General features: G+C 38.4%; 1 protein-coding gene across 2 annotated transcripts in view; it reads right to left on the bottom strand.

Annotated features, from left to right (window-relative positions):
* Positions 1–22770, bottom strand: part of RASSF8 (Ras association domain family member 8) — a 123215-nt gene that overhangs the window by 10853 nt on the left and 89592 nt on the right. For both annotated transcript variants that reach the window (XM_067559265.1, XM_067559266.1), the window contains exon 2: positions 11368–11570. In XM_067559265.1, the coding sequence (XP_067415366.1) occupies positions 11368–11470 (103 nt within the window). In that variant the 5' untranslated portion in view covers positions 11471–11570. The remainder of the gene's footprint in view (positions 1–11367; positions 11571–22770) is intronic.

Below are 22770 nucleotides of genomic sequence, written 5' to 3'. Positions count from 1 at the left end.
AACTGATCAGATCTTTTTTGGACTTCTGAGGATTCAGAAAGATGCTTTGGCATGTTTGAATCCTTTTACGATTGCTGTGACAATCTCTGACCTCTATCCAGGCAGCTGGCTGTACAATGCAATATGGTTTAGATTTTCAATAAATATTGTTTTTGCTGCCACCAAGTTAACCCTTATTTGTCCAAGGGTCATGTCCTCCTTGCATTCCTCTCTAACTAGGCTCAGCAGAATTAGATTAAAAATAAAGATTAATATCCATTACATTTTTTTAAAATCATTTCCCCGTTTTTATTTATTTAAATGTTCACAGTTTCGTGAAATTATGGAAGGGGTTAGACAACAGGTAGCAGATCAGCCAATAATTATTTAAGGACATTAGATGCTGACATTCAAAGAGTTAAAGCTTTATAACCATTCAAACACAAATTGTCAATATCACATGTCAAAACATACAAAGTAAATATCTTTAAATCAGACTAATATTTTCTCAGGCAAAGTAAGAAAAATACTGCTTATCTGTAAATTTCCATTAGTATCTACAGAAATATTTTTCCAGTTGGTGAATATAGCAGAAAAACTGACATTCACTGACATTTTCCAATAAAAATTAAATTCTTCCAAGCCTGTCTATAATACTGAGTATGAAGCCAACAAGTTGACTCCCTCTCCTCTCTCTCCCCAGTATTTTTAACACTATTTTTATTTTAAAATAAAGCAGTCTTCACAGGGAGGGGAAAATAAAACTGAACTTCCCCTACCTTGTGAAGACTGTTCTGTTGAAAACACAGTAGATTATAAAAAAATAAAGGAACTAGGAAAGAGTCTAATTGCTTTCAAAGCATCCTATGCAATAGTTTGACCAGCTCCATAATTATTAGTTATCTGAAAAATGTAATCATATGCTCGCTTAATACAACCTCTTCAGGGGAAATCAGAGAATGAGCAGGCAGTGCTGGTTTTATTTCATCAATTAATAAGAGCCTGAAATGCACTTTGAAAAATTTATCCTTTCCAATGCAATTGCAATTGTTCTTTATCCCAGGTAAACGTGAACAATGGATGTCGATGGGATACAATTTCTTCCGTTTTTCAGGCTTGGACACACTAAGGGTATGTCTACACAGCCCATGGGAGCGAGCCTCTCAGCCCGGGAGGCTTCAGAGCCAGAGCTCCAGCCTGAGCTACAACTTCAAAGTACTGTATACCCAGATATTTTTAGAGCTCTAGCCCGAGCCTGTCTACCTGGACTTGGTGGCTCACTGCCAAGGGGCTGATAGACATATCCTTATTTAAGAGGCTGATGGGGAGTTAGGTTATATCATAAGATGTTCACGAGAGAGACATTTAAAAAGATCCAAAGAAAAGATAACCATTCCCAAAACCACTATCCCTTTCCAAGAACATCAAAAGGTATTTTAATCTGGTGTAAGAGATTTGCCTTTGGCTTGCAATTACATTTGCTCAAGACAGCATTCTCAGATACAATTTTTAGGACGGACGCACGCACGCACACACACACGGTGCTAATGTAGGGCAACTAGGTGACATCATGATCTTATATAGTCAGACCATCCTTGGAAATCATGCTTTAGTGCATAATGTGTCCAAAACTACCTCTTCTGTCTCACTTTGGGTGCTCCTAGTTCACTATGCCCAGGACCTAAAAATGAGATTGAGAGGGACTGAGTAGGAGAGAGAAAACTGGGACTGACTAGTCACAGTAACGAGGCAAGGTGGATGAGGCAATATCAATTACAGGACCAGCTTCTGTTGGTGAGAGAGAGAAAGCTTTCAAGTTTACTCAGATCTCTTCTTCAGGTACCAGACATGAAGAAGAGCTCTGTGCAACCTGAAAAGCTTGTCTCTCTCAGCAACAGACATTGGTCCAATAAAAGATATTACCTCATACACTTTGTCTTTCTAATATGCTGGGACCAACACAGCTATACCACCGCTGCATATATTCATATTAATTATATTTAGCCAGTCAGTAGGATGGAGTGGAAGATTAGGTCTCAGTACATTTCCTCTGTTAGAGGTGAGTGTTGTAAGTGTATGTAAAGATCACCCACTGTTTCCAACCCCTGAATGACATAGGCAAAATGAGGCAAGTAAAAATGGGACCAGCAGTTCAAATTAAAAAACTAAAAAAAACCTGCTAATGGTGACTTAAGATAAGCCCTGAAGGAAATTTTATCAGTGCACCAATCTACTTGGCTGAAATTCTTGGAATCAGTTTTAACATGTATTGGAATAAAGTAGTTGAAACAGAGCCAATGTGTCAAGAGACACAGTTATAGATATTTGCCAACCCAAAATAGTCTACATTTAACAGGCAGTATCTTAGAATTTGTACTAGGCATCCATGTCACTATTGGTAAATCAAACCTAATGCAGTTCACCATGGCAAATTAAACACTAAAAAGCCAGGAGAGGAAAAACATGTTCCAGAATCTCAGAGAAAAGATTGTAGCGCTGCAGTCTACTTTGTTAATCCTAAATGCTCATGGCTCTTTTTTTTGGAGTCACAGTAATGCTACTAATGTTCTTTTTGTGTCACAAAGTGCCAGGTTCAAAGAAACCTTGTAAGTCTAAACAGCAGCCCACTAGGGGAGTACTTAGCATACAGTTTCCATTTAATTCACTACTAAATGCACTACTATAAAGCAACTTAAGAACAAGGAAAAATAAGGGATAAGCATGGTAATCTCAAAAGAAAATGAATGAAGGAAATTTACTGAGGTGCTGGACAAAGACATAGCTGTTCATATACTGGGTTATTGTTCCAGGTCAACATACAATCCTAAAACAATAAGCTTAACGGTCCCAACTCAGCACAAAAACTGTGACCCACATTGCAGTTAGTATTTATATAGTGCAACAACCATGCTTCAAATTCAGTGCTGCCCTAAAACAAAGTCTTTTATCCAAGCTAAATATTATTTGATTCGTTCTCCAGGCCATTTACGTTATAGATTAATCCTCTTTACTGTACACAAACTTCAAACTCTAGTTAGAATAGTAATGCTAATTCACTAGTAAAAATGCAAACAAGTTCATTCAAAAGCAACCTCAGAATGTTTCAGAAGTAGGAATCTTTAAAGCTAACTCGCTGTTTGTAATCTGCCATTGTGAGAGAGAAACAAGCTGCTTTGATTCCTAATAAAGAACAGTGATTCTCAGGTAAAAGATGAATTCTATGTGTTCCGTTTCTTGCAACATACGTTCCATGCCAGTGACTCAGTAAAACAGTCTATCTTTCTGAAGTATGCAGTTTAGATATCTAATCACACAAATGCTTACAATATACTTCCATACAAAAAGTGAAATTGAGGGAACACTTGAGTGCTTAACTGTACAACTTTAAAGGCAGGAAATGTCAAAAGCTAAGGTTGCATGCACAGCTTTATCTTTGACCTCTTGTGTGTGTATATATTACAATACAGTCTTTAAGATGCCTGCTTTCCACATCCCAAACAATATAATTACATATTTTTCTCTACTCACTAAGGTACACATATGTAGCATCTTAGAATATTTTTGTATGTGTCTACTGGGTCAATGTGCCAATGAAAATGGTCTGTCTATTTGTGAACAAATTATATAGTAAATTCATTATCAAAATACACATCTGAGAGAGAAAAGGAGTCAGCAGTCCTGTACTGTACAACTTCCTTTCAGACAAACAGCAATTCAGGAGTTGAAGAAGCTAGTGACAAATGCAGGTCCTGGCTACATATGCCAGCAGTCGCAGCTGTGTTGTTACACTTCCATCAGAAGTGCACAATGTAATAAGGACTGTATATTTTGTAGTTTTAATATAAAATTACTTCCATGGATTGTTTTGTAGTTCTGTGAATTGCACTGTCTATGCCAGAAACTACAGAATTGCATATAAACTTGTAGAATGCTTTAAAAATTGGCAAGATCATGTATAAAGAAGTTTGGCCCCAGCTCCTCCTATAGCTCATAGACCCCACTTTTTCAGACAGCCATAGTTAGTTCTAACAAGTGAGCTATGCCAGCGCCTGCTAACCTGGAGAGTGAAAAACCAGGTTCAAGACCTGTACACCAGCACCTCACACATGGCAATCTGTTCTACTGCTGGTCTGGCATTGACCTAAGTTTTAGGGTTAGAGAGAAATTCAGTTTCATGGAACGATGATTAAACTGATGAAACAGAATGAGGGACTTTGGGAAAAGAGAATCAGCATCTGCACCAACCCCATTCTTCATAGGTCAACCAAGCACAAGATGAGAAGGATCAAGAAAAGAAGGTAACATGAACAAGGACTGAGAGAAGGCAACTAAGGAAAAAACCTCAGAAGCAGGACAATTTATACAGACAGAAAGAGAGGTGCAATCAATAAGGTAGGTCTTTGGTGTTAGGGTAAAGTGAGGAGGAGGGGGGACCAACAGAGGAGGGCCTAAAGGATCCAGAGTAAAAATGATACACTAATGGGTTGGCAAAGAGAGATAAGTGTCATGGGGCAGAAGAAATAATGAAAACTCCAAATGAACAGATTCATTCTGCAAGGCTCAAACGATGAATAGAATAGAGAAGATGGAGCAGGTTCTTCTGTTCACCCTCTCTCATAATATAAAGGACAAGGGGACACTCCCTGGAATAAAAGGCAGCAATTTTTTAACTCACAAAAGTAGTACTTTTCCCTCACAATGTCCTCACAGCCTTTGGAAGTCACTGCCATAAGATAACACTTATTAGGATTCAAAAAGGGACCGGACATTTGTATGGATAACAACAATATCCAGAGTTACAACATCAGGATTAATAGCCACCAAGTTTGGAAGGATTATAAACTCTCATGCTTCACGGTTTAAACCAAAATCTAACTGTTGGGGATTAGAGGAAGTTTCCCTGTTGTCAGGTTATTCCATTGGTGTCCACTGCCAAGGCTCTTCCAGTTCATTCTGACACGTGGTATTGGCCATAGTCAGAGACAGGACAGTGGACTAGATGGACTTTGGGTCTAGTCCAGTCTAGCAATTGCTAATCAAGATGTGACCACTATAAAAATAGCGAGAAAAGAGAGCCATTTGTATATCCAATTTAAAACACATATAGGCCTAGTTGGTCCCTTTACCACCTACCTGGATCTCTCATGTGTGGATTTCTAGCCCCAGGAAAGAAATGGAAGAGAGGGAAATTTAGCTCCGTCTTATTGATCATGACAATTTAAAAGGCTAACTGTTTTCTAACATGGTTGTTTTTAGAGAGATTACATATGGCTGAACTGTGCTTTAAAATTTTTTTAAAATGTGTAAAACATTTAGATCAGATTTTGTTTGATTTAGCAAAAGTAGCAATGCTAAAGCTCTAAGGGCACCGATGGAAAAATAATTGCTAGTAATTTTAATAAAAATAAAGGTTAGAACTCAATACTTTTGAACTATGAAGCTGACATTTGATCCACTAAATGACACAGATTAAAGCAATTTAAATGCATAGCAATTTAAAGATATTACTCTGGCTACCTGAGAACTCATTTTCCATTAAATGCCAAGAATGATTAAAAGAATAAAAAAAATTAAAAGTAAAGACTAGAGAGTTTGAATTACTAGGAGTTCCCATGATCTCCATCCATGCAGAAAGTAATGGAAATCAGATTTAGACCCTAGTCTTATAAAAACATACACACATATGCTCAACTATACTAATGTGAGTAGTCTTAAATTCAGTGGGACTGCACATCTGTAGAATTATTCATGGGCATAAGTATTTACATGACTAGGGCCTTAGAGCTTGTCTACATGGCAAGTTACAATGTGGCAAACTAAGGTCTGAATCTAAGTTGCACTGCTTTGCTGCACAGTCATGTCCGGTGTAGACACTGCTACTGTGCAGCAAAAGTTGCAGAAAGCTACTATACACCAAGCTACACTCTGGGACTTTCAGTGGACTATAGTCATGTCCACACAGGATGAGACTGTACAGCAACTGATGTACTGTAGATTCACACTCTATCTCGCTATGTGGTAACTTGCCATGTAGACAAGCCTTTGGCTTATGATGTCCTCCTTCAATAAAAAAGTGTGAGCACAGGTAATACCCCTATATTCTGGCAATCTGTTATTTTAATATAAAATACTTTACACTCCTCCTTTGCCTTCCATCTGAGCATCTCAAAGTGCCACACAAACATTAAGCCTTACACATGATATAACCATTTTACAGATGGATAAAGTCAGGCAGATGTTTGAGTAAGCAACTTGCCTAAGATCAGAGAGCAAGTCATGGTAGATCTGATGATTAAAAAAAACTAGTCTGGCTCACAGTTGCATTCTCTATCACTAGAGGAAATACTGCAATTCATCTCATTAACAATGGCAGCAAAAAACAAAACACAATTTATTTTATGTGATAATGTGATTAGGTCTGCCAAAAAAAAAAAAGTCACAAAGCTTATCTAAGCAAGGAAATAGCCTAAATTCTACACACAAAGCTGTGGGGACAGCCCATCTCACCACTATCTTATACCTTCATTCTATTATTAACTCTGTTTTTAGCAACAGCAATGTCAGAAGTTACATATGCAGTTTGCTGTGTTCTTGTAGCTGTGCTGGTCCCAAGATATTAGAGAGACCAGGTGGATGAAGTAATATCTTTTATGGGACCAATTTCTGTTGGTGCAAGAGACAAGCTTTAGAGCCACACAGACCTCAAAAAAAGCTCTGTGTAGCTTGAAAGCATCTCTTTCACCAACAAAAGCTACTCCAATAAAAGACATTACCTCACCCAACTTGTGTCTCTTCAAGTAACATATGTAAGTTTTAAACTGCACTAACTTCATACTATAAATTGTAATTGCAGAAAAACTGAAGTAAACCTAAGATTGCACTTTGATTTTTTTTTTTTTTTTAAAAAAACCACCATTGCTTGAGTTTGCACATAATAGACAGTGTGCTCTTTTTTCTAATCCACTATAGATTTGGTGCAACTCAATTTCATCTCAGAGCTTTTGCAACAGGCGTGTTCCACAGCCAACTTTGGTGCTTTCTTCAATAGAAATTACTTGCAAAGAAGGTAACATTTATGTGATTTCCCAGATCTAATCCTAGCTAAGCCATAAAATGTTGTAATACATGTTTGGAACAGCTTTAACAAATCTTTGCTCTTTCTTCATGAGTCATCTAGCTTTCACGTAGAAACAAATACTCCAGGAAACCAATAAAATATTGCTTTGATTGACTGCATTTTTTGAAGAGACAGCTGTGGTTCTTGTTCAATGGGCCCATGTTTTGCTGATATTCTGCTCAGCTAAAAACATCCCTATTTAAAGCAATTCTGTCATTTTAATTATTTTCCACAGGAAACTGTGGCTAGGACAGGAAAAAAAAAACCCACCATAAAAAGAGCTTTGGTTAGAAATTCAGACAAACTATTTCAGTCTCCAGAAGGTTATTTCCATGAAACAAACATACATTGTCCTTTTGATTATTAAGGACCCATTTATTCCCTGAAGGGGAAGGAAATCATAGCCAATGCAATGGGTGGTTATGGGGGTAGAAGTCAGAGGAAATCACTACTGAAAAACAGGACAAGTGTACTGATGACAGTAATATTCATTGTTCTTCCTCTGGAGGATAAGTCATATTTTAGCAGGGTAGGAAGAGTTTTGAATGGAAAAATACTACAGAAAGTTTAGTGGTATCCACTTAAGGCTTTCCATTCTAATCAGCTAAGGTCACTGTACATTCTTCCAGATAGGCGTCATTTTTATTCCACAGCCCCAAACTTGCAATGCGATCTCCATGGGTGGATGCTGTGCTTGCTTGTACCACAATGAGACAATGAAGGACTGAGGCTTGTGTCTGGATGGTACATAGCACAGTGGGACCCTGATCTGCCTGGGGATTCTAAGCGCTACTGTATTACAAATATTACTGACAATTTTTCACCTCTAAGTTTCTTTTTAAAAACTGGGCTTGTAGTTTTCAACATTAAAACAAGGAGAACTGAAAGAGAAGATTCTCTTTACCAGATATTCATAAGACCATCACAGAAAAACATTAGAAATACTAAGGCTGATAGAAGCAGAAAACTAGCAGGATTTGTTTTTATATTATTATTTAAAACAGACAATGATGAGTACAATGGAAAAAATGTCTCGCGTCTCCTGGCAAATGTTCATTTTCATAGTGAGACTTCCTGATTTTCCATTTTAAACTGTAAGCTGCTTGTTTTTAATTTTTACCTGTTGGAGAAGAAATCTTTGTTTCTCATTATAGAAATTGGGTTTCTCTGAATCATACAGCATGGTAAAGTTTTCCTCACCTTGTAACGGTCATATAATACTAGATAAAACCTGTACAGTGTAAACACTAATTGTTTCTCAATATTTCAGTGGGAAGCTGTTTCAGTAGAAGCAAACACACAACTTGATAGTTCTACTTCTTTACTGAAGAGTGTTGTAGATCATCTCCTCCGGCTAAGCCATTTCCGGATCCTTCCAAGGCACAGCTACAGGAAAATGCAGAATCTGAAAGTGATATTCTTTCAGCCATAAAATGATCTCTCTGATATATATATATATATTAAAATTACCTTTGCTAGGATGACTTTTGGAGACTGCCAATCCTTCCCTATTTAGTTCAAAATTTGTGCAGTTTTCATGTTTCTTTGAAGGCCAAGCATTATTCCAGATTTAAAATCACAACAAAACAACTTTTGATTCCAAGTGAGATGGAAATTGAAATGTAATTTGAGTACAAACTTTGCATAGTATTTTTTTTTCCTACTTATACTTATATCTAGAGAGATAACAAATGAGATTCTATATGAAAAGTTTGCTCTTTTCCATAACATACCTGACCGGTTACATCTCAGGACTGCAGCCTCAATGGACACAGATATGGAAAAACAAAACGTATCTGCAAAGCTTGGGAAGCAGGCCAATCGCAGTCTCTCAGACAGATGGTTATTAGCTTGGCATGGCCAGTGTGACTTACCTAGGACACAGACTCTGCCTGTTGAAAATTTAAGATCAGAACCAGCCACGGTGGAGGCCGATAGCAACTCGCTCATATTCACCACAAAGTGCCAAGTGAGGGCTTTCCAAGGCACTGAAGACTTATACATAGCGATAGATTTTTTTTTTTTTTTTTTTTTTTTTTAAAAAGCCCCTCTGACAGATCCTACTGATGACTAAACCATCTGACAAGTTGATGCAGATGGACAAATCTATTAGTATGGATGCACATAAGGGGGTATTTAACTTGCTGCTGGCAGAGATGAATGGAAGACTAGATGGTTATTCCCCTTCGTCTATGAATTTAAAAATAAATAAAGAGGTCATTTCATTCTGTAGAATGCACAGCCTATCTCAAAATTTGTAGAAGGTTTTACAGAAGACGTGGGGGAGGCAGACAGTGACACACTACCTGTTCTTCCCAAAGGGTTAGTTGCCCTTTCTATTTTGGTGCCTGATAGCCTTGTCTAAAATGCCTGGCTTGATAACTTGAATGCCTAAGACTTTATCTAAGTTTGGTACATAAATGCTTCAGTTCAAAGATGTACATGCAGAGTGGAAATTGTGCTATGTGTGGGTGACACATCAAACCAATGTTATTAAACAGGCTTGATCTCCTTCAGTAGGCTCTAGAAGCATAGGGAAGATGTTGGATCATGAGAGAGAGGGTTGATGGTGGGGGAAATATAGTGAGATCTGAAAAAAAAAACCTCTAGAAGTGGGTGTATGGCCAACAGGGCCGGATTAAGGAATAGGTGTTACAGGAATGTGCCTGTAGCCCCAGCTCCTTAGAGTCAAATTAATCTAAAATTCTAAAATGCAGTAAATTTCTAGCCTTCACTGTTACAAAGAAAACACAACCCAAGTGTAATTGATGCAGCAATGTCTGCTGGACTTTGCAGAAAAACAATAGCTTTGAGAGGTGTGAAGTGCTCTATTCATCTATTCATTCATTGCGGAGAGGGTCTCTTGGCAATACCCCAGACAGACAGACAGACAGACAGAGAGAGAGAGAGAGAGAGAGAGAGAGAGTGTGTGTGTGTGTGTGTGTGTGTCCGTCTAAGACCATTGCTGCTCTTAGCCCATCACTGTTCATCTGAGGTGGTGTCAGCAGCGGTTCTCCATGTCAGGGTTTCATTGTTTGAGTGGGATCCAAGACTTCGTAACTATATTTTAAAAACCCTATACAATTTGAGAAAAAAGTCTGGCAACACTTTAGGAGCGTCCTCCTCTTCTGCCCCTAGTTAGTTACTATAGGTATGTCTGCACTGCAAACTAAGCCTGGGTCAATGTGGACTCAGCATTTCCAAATCCATGACTGTGAACACCACACAGTAAACCTGGCTTTACAATTGCTGGACTTGGGTCTCACAGCCGTGTTAACACATCTATGCTGTACTACGCAGACCTTCTAACTTGGGTCTGTGACTGCACTGCAAAATGACAGAGCTTGGATTTCAGTCACAGTGATACTCAGGCTCTGACCCAGCCCCTAGAAGGGTCCTGGATCCTGAATGCTTGCTGACCTGACTCAGGCTGATTTGTGTGGGGATGGAAGGAGGGGCTGAAACCCAAGTCAGAGCCTGGGCTTAGTGTCCGGTGTAGACATACTCTACAAGTACTAGAGGGAATGCTGAAAGTTGTTTCTGTGTCACACAAACTGTTTCAGCATATAGTAACCAGAACACTGAACACATTTCTTATGCTGAAATTCAAGACACATCTTCCACCACACGTTGCTAATAAAAGGGTAACATTAAGAAGAGAAGAACTGAAGAAACTATACTCTGTTGATGAGCAACTAGGAATACTTCCAATGTATATAATTTCAATGAGTATCACCAACTTGTATAAGACACCTAGTTATTTTATGCTAGTTTTTACTTAGTACTTAGCAACCAACATTGACGGTTTAGCCCTTAAAGTCTATTACAGAAAATACGTGGGCTGCATTTACAAACTAGAACAAAGAACAGCATGTTATTAACTGGAGAGTAACTTTATGCAGAACTAAAAAGTTGGCAGATTTCAAAACCAGTGTTTTTCTGAAGTAGATTAAAAATTTAAAAAGGATGTGCACATACATTTGCTTTTTGCAAATTTCAAATGACTCCCATCATACCTATATATTTTAACCAAACCCTGATGGGTTTAGAAGAGGGACACTCAGAGTTTAAAACTAGAAAAGGATCACCAGACCATCTAGTCTGACCGTCTGTCTATCACAGGCCATCATCATCACTCCCACACTAAAAGCAACCACCAAAATTAAACCAGAGCATTACAACCCTCAGGAGACGAGCCTATCCTCCCTCTGGTTTCATAAAATACATAACACCAATTCATTCCCAGCAATCTAAGTAATCCTTTAGCATACCTATAGCCTGAGCAAGGGCTATCACCACCTCTTGGCAAGTTGTGACTTCAGTGACCCCACAAACGATTCTCTGGACTCCATCCACCCATACTTTGAGCTCCATGGTTCACCAGATCATCCAAGAGCCATGAATGCAGTCATCAGGATGTCAAGTCATGTTTACAGCTACACCAAAGACGATGAGGCCGACCTCCAGTAATCAGCTGGAAAAGAAAATAATTCTGCCTTTTAGTGTAAGGCATTGACAAGTCATATGGCAAACAATAATTTACTTTACATTAATGGGATTGGAGGGGGAATAGAAAGAGGCCTATTTCAATGTCAAACATTTTAAACCCAAAGTTACAAAACCTAACAAGGAAAGAGATGCAATTTTTATTTTAAATGAACTAATTTTCAGGGCATTTCTGCATTCTCTTGTAAGGTTGGAAACCTTAGCACAGCAGCACTGTGCTAGTTCTCAAGAACAAGAAAGTGAAACTGATCATTCCTACTGAAGATGAGCAAATTTACACACGCACACACACACACACACAAGTACGCCCCATTTTAAAAATTCATATCGTTTTAATAACCAGCAGTTTTACTAACACAGGTAAGGATACAGTTTTTTTTTTTTTTAAATATGATTTTTATTTTGCCAGTCTCATTCTACTCACTCTCCTCTTTCCACCCAGCTACATCAATTTCCACTAAAGTAATAAAGGTTATGATTTCAATCAAACTTTTGCCTACCATGCAGTACGTAGCAAGTATATACAGATAGAACAAGCAACATTTTGAGAAATGTGGAAAAAGTAATTCCTAGAATAAATATGAGAAATAAAATAAAGAGGCCTCAATACGTTGATTGGGTCTCTCAAGAGATTGGTACTTGGTTATAGAATCTTTTCGCACTAGTTCAGTAGCTTAAATCAAGCCCAAATAGGTAGTGGTTTCCAATTGATGGCTGCTGAGTCATATCCCACCTCTTCCCTTTTGAAACTGAACCCAGTGGGAGGTTGATACTTTTAATTTTAGGATACTTTGAAAATTCCAGCCCTACTCACTGCATGAAGCAATTTCGTGATCGCTGTCCAGCTTCTAGTACAGAAGCATCCACATGATAAAACTCATTATATCTAGCACTACTGATGGCAGGATCAAAGAGACCAAACAGACACAGAAACAGACACAGTTTAATGGGACTAAATTGGTGGCCCCAGATAATCTCCATACAAGAATATTAAAGGAATTGGCACATGAAATTGCAAGTCCAATAGCAAGGATTTTTAATAAATCTGTAAACTCAGGGGTCATATAGTATGACTGGAGAATTGCTAGTATGGTTCCTGTTTTTAAGAAAGGGAAAAAAATGATTCAAGAAACTACAGGCCTGTTAGTTTAGCCTCAATTGTATGCAAGGTTTTGGAACAAATTTGGAAGAGAAAGTAGTTAAGGACAGAGGTGAATGGTAATTGGTTTTTACACAAAAGGTAGATCATGCCAGACCAACATGATCTCTTTTTTTAGAGAAAAGAACTGATTTTTTAGACAAAGAAAATGCAGTAGATCTAATCTACCTGAATTTCAGTAAAGAATTTGATATAGCTTCACATGGGAAATTATTCGTTAATTTGGAGAAGATTGAATTAAAATGAGAATTGAAAGGTGGATAAGGAACTGGTTAAAGGGTAAACTACAACGGGTCAGATTAAAAGATGAACTGTCAGGCTGGAGAGAGGTTACTAGTGGAGTTCCTCAGGGAGCGGTCTTGGGACCAATTTTATTTAACATTTTTATTAATGACCTTGGCAAAAAAAGTGGGAGTGCGCTAATAAAATTTGCGGATGACACAGAGTTGGAAGGTATTGCTAATATGGAGGAGGACCGGAACATCATACAGGATCTGGATGACTTTGTAAACTGGAGTAATAGAAATTGAATGCAATTTAATAATGCAAAGTGCAAGATCATGCATTTAGGGACTAACAACAAGAATTTTTGTTATAAATTGGGGATTTTATCAATTGAAAGTGAGAGATGAGGAGAAAGATCTTGGTGTATTGGTTGATCAGAGGATGATTATGAGCTATCAATGTGATGCAGCAATGAAAAAGGCCAATGCAGTTCTAAGATGCATCAGGTGAGGTATTTCCAGTAGAGAAAGGGAAATGTTAGTACTAGTAGACCAGGCACTGGTGAAACCTCATCTGGAATATTGGATGCAATTCTGGTCTCCCATGTTTCAGAAAGATTAATTCAAATTGGAACAGGTGCAGAGAAGGACTACAAGGATGGTCTGAGGAATGGAAAACTTACTTTATGAGAGGAGACTTAAGGAGCTTGGCTTGTTTAACCTAACCTCTTGAGAGGAGATATGATTCCTCTCTATAAATACATCAGAAGGATAAATACCAGGGAGGGAGAAGAGTTATTTAACTTAAGCGCCAATGTGGACACAAGAACAAATGAATATAAACTGGCCATTAACAAGCTTAGGCTCCAAATTAGATGAAGGTTTCTAACCGGCAGAGGAGTGAAGATCTGGAACAGCCTTCAAAAGGGAGCAGTAGGGGCAAGAAACCTAGCTGGCTTCAAGACTGAGCTTGATAAGTTTATGGAGGGGATGGTATGATGGGACTGCCTACAATGGCATGTAGTCTATCAGTGACTGCCAGTAGCAAAAATACATTGCCACTGCCCACATGGTACATGCTTTGCAGATAGTGGCCTTCAGTTTCCAGGTGTGCTAATTGTCAGTCCTGAACCTGTCACATAAACTACATTGAATATATTACCCAAAAAAAAAAAAAAGGTGGTGGGGGGAGCAGGGGACAGTTTACACCCAATCTGCAGCTGGCATAATCCAGTGTAGTCACATTGCCTCCAGTGAAAGTAAATCAGGTTACTCCAGTTGAAGAACTGGCCTATTGCCTCCTACTACCACCACATGAAACATTAAAAACTTCCCAAGAGAAGGGGGAAAAAAAAAAAAAGAAAGATACTTCCCTTCAATTAAAAAATTTAATTTTGAGTAAACAGAAATGCAATATCAAATTTATTCCCAAATTCATCACTATATTGGCATTTTAAAGAATGGAACTGAAGTACAGGAACGGAAGACAAAAAGTTGGAAGAGTTAATCTGTGAGCACCTCATAAGAACAGCTTGTTCCTTGCCCAATCCTTTTAATCAGCTGCCTGCATAGGCCTACCTCATTACCAACAGTCAAACTACGCAAGGGTTGTCAGTTTTAGTTTAAAAATAACTGTAGCTCTGAATAAATGTGGTTTTGCAACAGTTCAGTTTTCCAAGGTTGTGTGTGTGTGTGTGTGTTAGAGAGAGAGCGCGAGTGTTCATGTGTGAGCAGAAACAGATATGTCTGGATCATGTCCCACAGAAAGTTAATTTCTTTTCAGGACAGTGAAGATGTTGAATTTCAAAGACTTCAAAGTAAACTCCAGGGAAGCATTACCTAGATGGCTTAAGATATGATACTAGTGATATTGGTTTGCCTTTTAAAATGTAGAGAGACAGTTGAATTATTTAACAGATGGAGAAAAATAAACCAAATTAATTCAGCAAAAGGAACTGAAATATTTGAGTAATCCCACATGGATAAAAGATGATTAAACAAGAGAAAATGTTTTCAAAGAGTTAAGTACCAAAAAAGTGGAAAGCACAGGGACACAGAAAAGAGATCTGAAAGTTACTTAGAGGAGATTAACAAAAGAAAAAGAGAGTCTGGTTACACAAAACAGCTGGAATCTGATCATGCTGATGGATTTAGTCCAATTGTGCTTGAGGCAGAATTGGAGCAGAAAGAACTCATAGTAAATGCTTGATAGTTCACATTTTACAACTTGTGAACTGTATTGCATTCTTCTTAGGATGCAAACATTCATCAGCTTCTATATGTAACAAAATCCAGCCCAATAGTTATAATGTAGAAGAGATTTTTCAGTTTTAAATCCAACATCTCTTTTCTCCAACTGGCAGGTATCTGAAATGCTTTTCAGGAGGGTTACTGATCCTCATTAGTACAGCCCTGCAAATCCGTGTATGTCTGCTTTATATCCGTGGATATCTGCATCCATGGATGCAAATGTGATTACATTGTTTACCACGTTTGCACATCACGGATCAGATACAGATCCAAAGTTTTGTTTCTGCGCAGGGCTCTAAAAGTGAGATAGGGTGCTGGTGTGTGGGGGGGAATACAGATAAAACGTGGAGTGCAGATCGCGGGTCGAATACAAATTAATTATCTCAGCTGTGGATCCAGATTTTTGTATCTGCGCAGGACTCTACTCATTAAGGAGTGTGTGACTCACAGCCAATGAGCTCTCTTTGCCCCCCAACATGCAAAAAGAGCCTGACCAGCAACCACTGAAGTCCATGATGCAGGCCTTTCTGAAGCAGCATTGAGAAACTCAGTTGTGAAGTCTGTTCAGGACATGGACACTTGTGTGAAATACATATTTCAAAAAACAAAAACAACAAGTACTATCAAATATTTGATTCCAAATGTATAAATAAAAACCAATCAAATACATTCAACTCTTTAAATTCAAAGTAATATATGTAAGACTCTTAAGAATTCTAGTTCATACACAATTACATTCTTCTCAGTTAGCATTATGTAAAATTAATCCACAGGGGATTTAACCGTTTAAACAAATATATTTCCCACACATAAAATTGTATTTCAAACATTACCTGCATATGCAACTATTACCAGTACAAATACTAAAATTGCTCAACTGTTACATGGCAGTAGTCTTAACCAATCACTAAGTAGGTCTTTTATTGACCCACAATATAATGGGATGAGTGAAAAGCCTCATAAAGGTCCCATCAGTCACCTTAAATTGTTTATTCCTGGAAAGGCTATCTTCACAAATAAACAGATTTCACATTCCAAGTGAAAATGTAAAGAACTTTGCTAATTAACTTAATATACTGCTGAGAGCTGGATAGTTCAGATTTACTCGCACAAAACAAGCCATCTCTGTGTGTGACAACACACACGTCAAAGCATCCAAGAGCCCTAATTGTTTTTCGGTCTGTCAACATCCAAAATATTATTGTAATTTATCAAGACAGCTGATGTTTTCCCTCTGTCAGCATACATAATGAACAGTCCAGCATTCAGTGCAGCACATGGTTTTGCACTTTTATTGAATGCCTCCCTTTTAAACCAATCTTGAAATTATTATTTAGTAGAATATTGCAGTCACTTCCTGCTTCAAAAAAGCATGTGATCTGAACAATAAAATCTCTTTTGCAATAATTCACGTTAAAGAAAAATACTAACATTTGCAATTTAAAAGGGCAAAATAACCTCACTGTAATAAAACAGGAAAAGAAAAGCAAAACAACCAAGATGGCCTCTAGTATGTACTTCAATCAGCATGGCACCAGTGCCCATACACAGGACCAAACGAAAAAACTGCATGATCACCAAAGGCATTAATGTGTCAGGCTTCCTAACATCTGCCAAATGGAACACATACATGGACTTCAGAAATTATGGTCTGATGTAGTGATTTCAGAATATATATTACAAGTTTTCAAATAAAGCTAAACGGTTATCAAGCTAATATAATGTGAAATGAATCTGGATTATAATACTACACTATAAAATGTTTACAGGAAAGTTTGAGAAAGGAGAAAAATCTTTTGGCTTTTATAACAATCTCTCTTCCTAAAAGATCCACTCACCTAGGAGGCTAGACTACCTTTTGCACTACATTTTAATTCCCCCTCAATTTATTCAATTCATTATTTGTTGCCAGAAAACACTAACATTGTCCAGTTATTGGTTTCTCTGCCTTCTCACTGAGATTTGTGCTGGTAACAAAAAAATTACTTACACTGGAGCTGGTGTTCAAAATGTGTTAGGCACTTTCCAAACACAGAACATGACCATTGCCTCAGCTCTTGCCTTGATTAGCATACAAATTAATCACCTTAATTAGGACTGGATAAAACTAAGAACTAGCTTGAACCTCTCCCACTAAATGGTAACTGAATGTGAACTACCTTGGAGGTTTCAATATAATTCAACTAAAAAAAAAAAAACCCCAACAACTGTGGCATGTTTTCCCGGTTCCTGGTTTTAGCAAGGACTGGAAAGAGCTGTGAGGATGACTCATATTGTTCTACAATATTTCTATACCAAAGAAGGTTTGAAGCTTACCGTACAGGAGACGGGCATGAGATAGCACGGCTCTCATCAGAAATGTTCTCAAGTTCTTGAATGTTAAGGTCTAGGATTTGGATCAACTCCATCTTAATTTGAGTCAAACCTTTTCAAGTTTGACAATCACAAAGCTACACCTTCTTCATTTCTCTCTTCTCCATGCATTATTCCAACTGGGCCCCTATATCTGGAGCGCCTCACTTATCTGATTCATCACGCTGAAGCCCTTTCCCTTAAGTCCCCCTTTGTCCCATTCATCTTCACTTCACTACTGATTGGTCACCTGCACAGTTATGCTATATAGACTGTAAACTCATTGGAGTAAATATCATATTTTTGTGCCTTCTCTGAAGTGCCTTCCACTCTTTCAGGTGCCATGAGAAAATAATTCATAATAAATGCCTATAAAACTTAACCCTTCCACAGAAGAAGAGTTAACTTATTAGAACTATGATTGTTTAACAAAATTAACATGGCAGTTTTATACCATCCCTCATCTCTATGTTGTCCATGTAGAGGCGTTTCTGGACTCGGACTGGGGTGAAGTCTTGGTTCTATTGAAGTCAAAAGCAAAATTCTTACGGACTTCAATAGCACACCTCTTCTTGACTGTAAAGCAACTAGCACGCCACTTAGGCTATATAAATAACTTGATCAGAGTAGATTAGCACTATATTGATCAAGAGTTTACCAAATCTTTCTTCTCCATTTCCCATCTCTCAAATCAGATGCCTTAGCTTAGCATGGTCTCTTCCCCTTCCTTTATTGCATTGTTCATGTCAGTGGGAAAGGTGGAGCCTGTTGTCATTTCCCTACTGTGCCCCCATAATCTCTAATGACTGAGCTGAAGACCCGACCAGCTTGCCTAGCTCTTCCTATCCTATGAAGATGCTGCTGGAACAGATGCAGCAGCGCTAAGGTGTAGGGTATGTCTGTTGACCCCTCCCTCTCACTCCTGCTGGCTTGTGATTAGCTACAATGTTGAATGTGGCTGAGCTGAGACTCCAGTCAGCACAGATTCAAGCTGCATCATAAAGTGAGATTCTTCAACTTGGGGAGCTGCAGGGTGACTTTAAAGTCTCATGATCGCAGAGCGAATTTAAAGTCCATCTGCCTATACAGAGCCAAGCCCTACCCATTGCCACTGTATTTAGTTAATACTTTGTACTGTTAATAGTTTTAAAAGCATCCCATTCAATCCTTGTTGTAGTGCTTCAAAAGCACGAGTCAAGGTGCAATGAGGCTTGGCACACTTTACACATCACAAAATTGATTGCAAGGAAACAAAACAGAAGGTACACTAATGAAACAGATGGCCTATTTAATTCCCTCTTTTTGTTTTGCCACTATTAAGAATGGAAATTTAGCATTTGTAGAATTAATTTAAAAAAACCCCAAACAAACAAAAAAAAAAAAAAAACCCACCCCACCCACATATACACTTAATCCAAAAAGAAAAAACAACCTGGAGCTAAGATCCTTCCTCAGGCAAGCCTAGATATAAACAATGCACTGTTTTAAGATCACTACTGACCTCAAGAACAAAGGGGAAAGATTTTCAGGCTACAGGCTTTACTCAGACCTAGTACTGAGCCACAGTGATCTTCGTTTCCATTTACTCCACAAGATCTCAGTGCAGCCCACAGTCTTGAAGTAGAAAATCTAAAGCACAAAGCTAGGTACCAGCAAATCAAAAAAGTATTCCGTTCATTGCTTGCTGCTCTCCAAAATGATCCCATTAGATTTATTTTTATATAGGTTTGTCTCAGGCTCAGATGAGGACTGCTAGTAAACAGGATGTGAAACCTTTCACGTTCCGAGTCATCACTCTGAATCTTGCTCAGTTTGGTGGTGACCATCTGACGAGGGATCATTGCTCTATATGAAACAAATTGGTAGCTTCAGTCCACGTTCCAGGTGCCCACACTACAAAACCATTGGCACAACTGGTTTTAATTGGCAGTCTACGTAGAGATCAAGGTTTGAATGGGCATGGAAAATAAACCTCTCATATATGTCAGCCCTGCAGATCTGGGATGGGGTGTGTTGCTATTGTAACATAGGGAAACTTATACTGATGCTATCTGGGTTGCACTTATTTTAGTGGACAGAAGAGATCTCTTTCCAGAGATGTCAATCCAACACTTTCTTCCAATGCTAACTACACCATTAGTCAACCAAACACACACATATCTAATATCAATTCCAGCATGAGTCATTCCATGTCAAGTAAATAGATACATTCACTACATTGTGCTGACCTTCTGGGCCCATTCTGTATTTGTTAGCCCTTCGTTAGTTCAACTCTTCTAAAAATCTCCCTTCCTTTGTTCCATAATTATGGAGAATTTACTGAATTAATGTAGCAAATGCAACACTACTGAAAATAGCAAATTTAAGTAGAGGTAACTTCTGGAAGGGCTTATGCACTGGGCCCTTATTTGAATTATTTAATGTGATGCAAATAGAATGGTTTGGTAATTAAAAAGCCGAGGTCTAGGGAACTAATTTTATTGCAGAACAAAGATTTATAAAACAATTGAACTACAAAGTATGCAACCTGCTTCAAAATTCCCATCATGCCACAAGTACAATTGAGCTTATTCCTCCAGATATCCTCAATTCATAATGGTGTTTCTTCCTATTGCTGTGTGGAAGCAGATTATTTTCTCAATGGGCTTCACAAAGCATTAGTCAAAGCAGACAATTCTGTTTGTTCACAGTTCACAATATTGCTTGTACATGTTGTCTGCAAATGTTTAAGACCTTGTCAGGAATCTGAGTGAAGACATTTGTCCATAATAACTGCCTAAGTTTAGACCATAGCACTAATGAAATGCTAACTCAACTTCACAGAAACAAGGGTTAAACTACTTGTTGCTGAAATGAAGTCAATTCTTTACTGTTCATTCAGGAATTCATGAACTGTTCATACAGCTCATGGAGTACCTGCCAAGTTCTTAATTTCTAGACAGCAGGTTTCAGTCAAAGCACTAAGAGGAAAAGAGCATCTGAAAAAAAAAAAATTAACAGGTGGGGGAAAAAAATGTTTCCATCCTCTCCTAACATAAAAGATTAATGCAAATTTATTAAGCTTAAAAAAGCCACAGGACCCATAACCACTCCTCCCCCACTTCCAGATTGAGGTCTAAATGTAAGAAAATGGCACCCACAACCACTGTATTTTTGAGAAAGTTACAGGTGTGGAATGAACTGACATCTCAACCTTAATGCTTTCACTGAAACAAAGTTAGAAAAAATTGGCCTTACAAATGTAGTGTTTATATTTTAAAAAGCAATTTGCTTAGATATTTTTAAGTCAATTAAGTGAATGGTTTACAAGCTCTGTGCACATGGCTATTAAAAAGGAGAAATTATCTCAATGCAAATAAATGATGTTTCTGAAACTGAAATAAAGCAAGGCATTTAAAACTCAACCAGCATACCACAGATTTTAAAATGGTGACAGAGACTCTTGAAAATTTTCTTCAGAGTTAGAATGTCACATTATTCCTTAAATAGAGCATCCTTTAAGAAGTCCTAAGTTACTAAGTCAGTAGCCCTTGCGGGAAAAACCCTCAGGGTATGCCTGTATAATAGGACAACCCAGGATATAATTTATTTCCACAAGGGAGTTTTTAAAACAAACAGACCTGAAACAACATCAGTTAAATAAAGTGAATATGCAGGGAGGAGGGGGAAAAAAGTTCCCTTTCTAAAGTTTGTTTTGTTGGCTGCACTTACTTTCACAATTCCCCCAGGACAAAGAGAACAAACTTCTCTGTGCTTTTTCCATCCCCTAATTTATAAGGGTCACCTGCATCAATTAAGCATTTTACATCTCTAGGGAATTGTTTTAAGATTTTTTTTTAATTGAGTTTTTCATCAAGGCAAATTTCCATGCAGTAAAGTCATAATATAGAGCAATAGGTTAGATACCCCTAAGTACTCCAACTCTGTTCTAGGTGTTATGGAGTTAGTTCTATTAAGTCCTGCTTTTAACACAAATGCAATACAAAGAAATGGAGCTCATAAAGGCGATTTCATAAATAAGCAAAGAGACTTTCACCCCCATCTGCTGGGGAGGCAGACAGCCTGACTGCTCTGCTTTCCACCTTCTCAGCTCTTGTAGCTGGGGGGTAGGTTGACAGCCACCCCACCATTCTGCTCTCTGGACCCAGAGCTTGGGATGGAAAGCGGGAGTTCAGGGTGCTCAGCCCCCTTCTGGGAAAGCTTTTGTCAATTTCATAGGCAGAAAGTGAAGCTGACAAGATCCTTCATAGTGGGCAGCTGGAGAATTGTCATTTCAGTTCTCCCTGTTGGAAAAAATCAAAATTTTACAGCAAAACTGAAATTTTTCAAAAAAGGACATTTTTTATTAGAAAAACATTTAGATGAAAATATTTTGACCAGCTCTACTTATCATTTCAACTATGTCAGCCCTCTCACTGAGTCTCTCTAGCAGCTCCCTCCTTTTTCCACTGCATCAGATACAAGCCACTCATCTTCACTTTAAGGCTTGTCACCACCTACCCCCACCCTACTTATCTCACCTATGCTCTCCAGACGTTAACCTGCTGTCTTTGCTCTGCCTGCAATGCCAGCTTTCATCACCCATGTGTTAATTTCAACCTTTGCACTCCCTCATGCTGCCTCTTACACATGGGAGGAACTGCACTTAAACATCAGCTAAGCCACTTTATTGTCCTCCTTCAAATCCCTCCTTAACATGCTCATCTGATGCAATGCCCACAAAAAGCTCAACGGTTGGTGTGCTAGGACCACTGCTTTTCATGCCGACCAGTTTTGCCTCATTGTCTTCTTGTGCTACCTGTCTGCTGCATCCAATGGTTGTCTCTAACATTATACTTGGATTGTAAACTCAAGGCAGGGACAATCATTTCATTATGTGTTTGTACAGCACCTAGCACAGTGGGGCGTTGGCACATGACTGGAGCCCCAAGTTCTACCAAAATACAAATAATGTATTATTATTAGTATAGATCAACTTCAACAGGTCTGGGGAAGCAGCCAAAGGACCGACTGCTTAATCAAGCTTTTTGGGAGCACACCCTCACCACCATGATCCTTGGCACCCTTCCTCCCACCGTACTGACCCCCCACCTCTTGCTCTGATTTAGTTATGAAATTCCTGGGATGCCAGGGAGTGGGACAGACACATACAAGCTGTAAAATCTGCAGACCAAGGTAAACAA

This window comes from Emydura macquarii, unplaced genomic scaffold, assembly GCF_026122565.2.
Source record: "Emydura macquarii macquarii isolate MOO-44397 ecotype Brisbane River unplaced genomic scaffold, CSIRO-AGI_Emac_v2 contig_2205, whole genome shotgun sequence".
NCBI classification, from domain to species: domain Eukaryota; kingdom Metazoa; phylum Chordata; order Testudines; family Chelidae; genus Emydura; species Emydura macquarii.
Note: the sequence above shows the minus strand (reverse complement) of the source record. Positions and strands in the feature narration are given on the sequence as shown.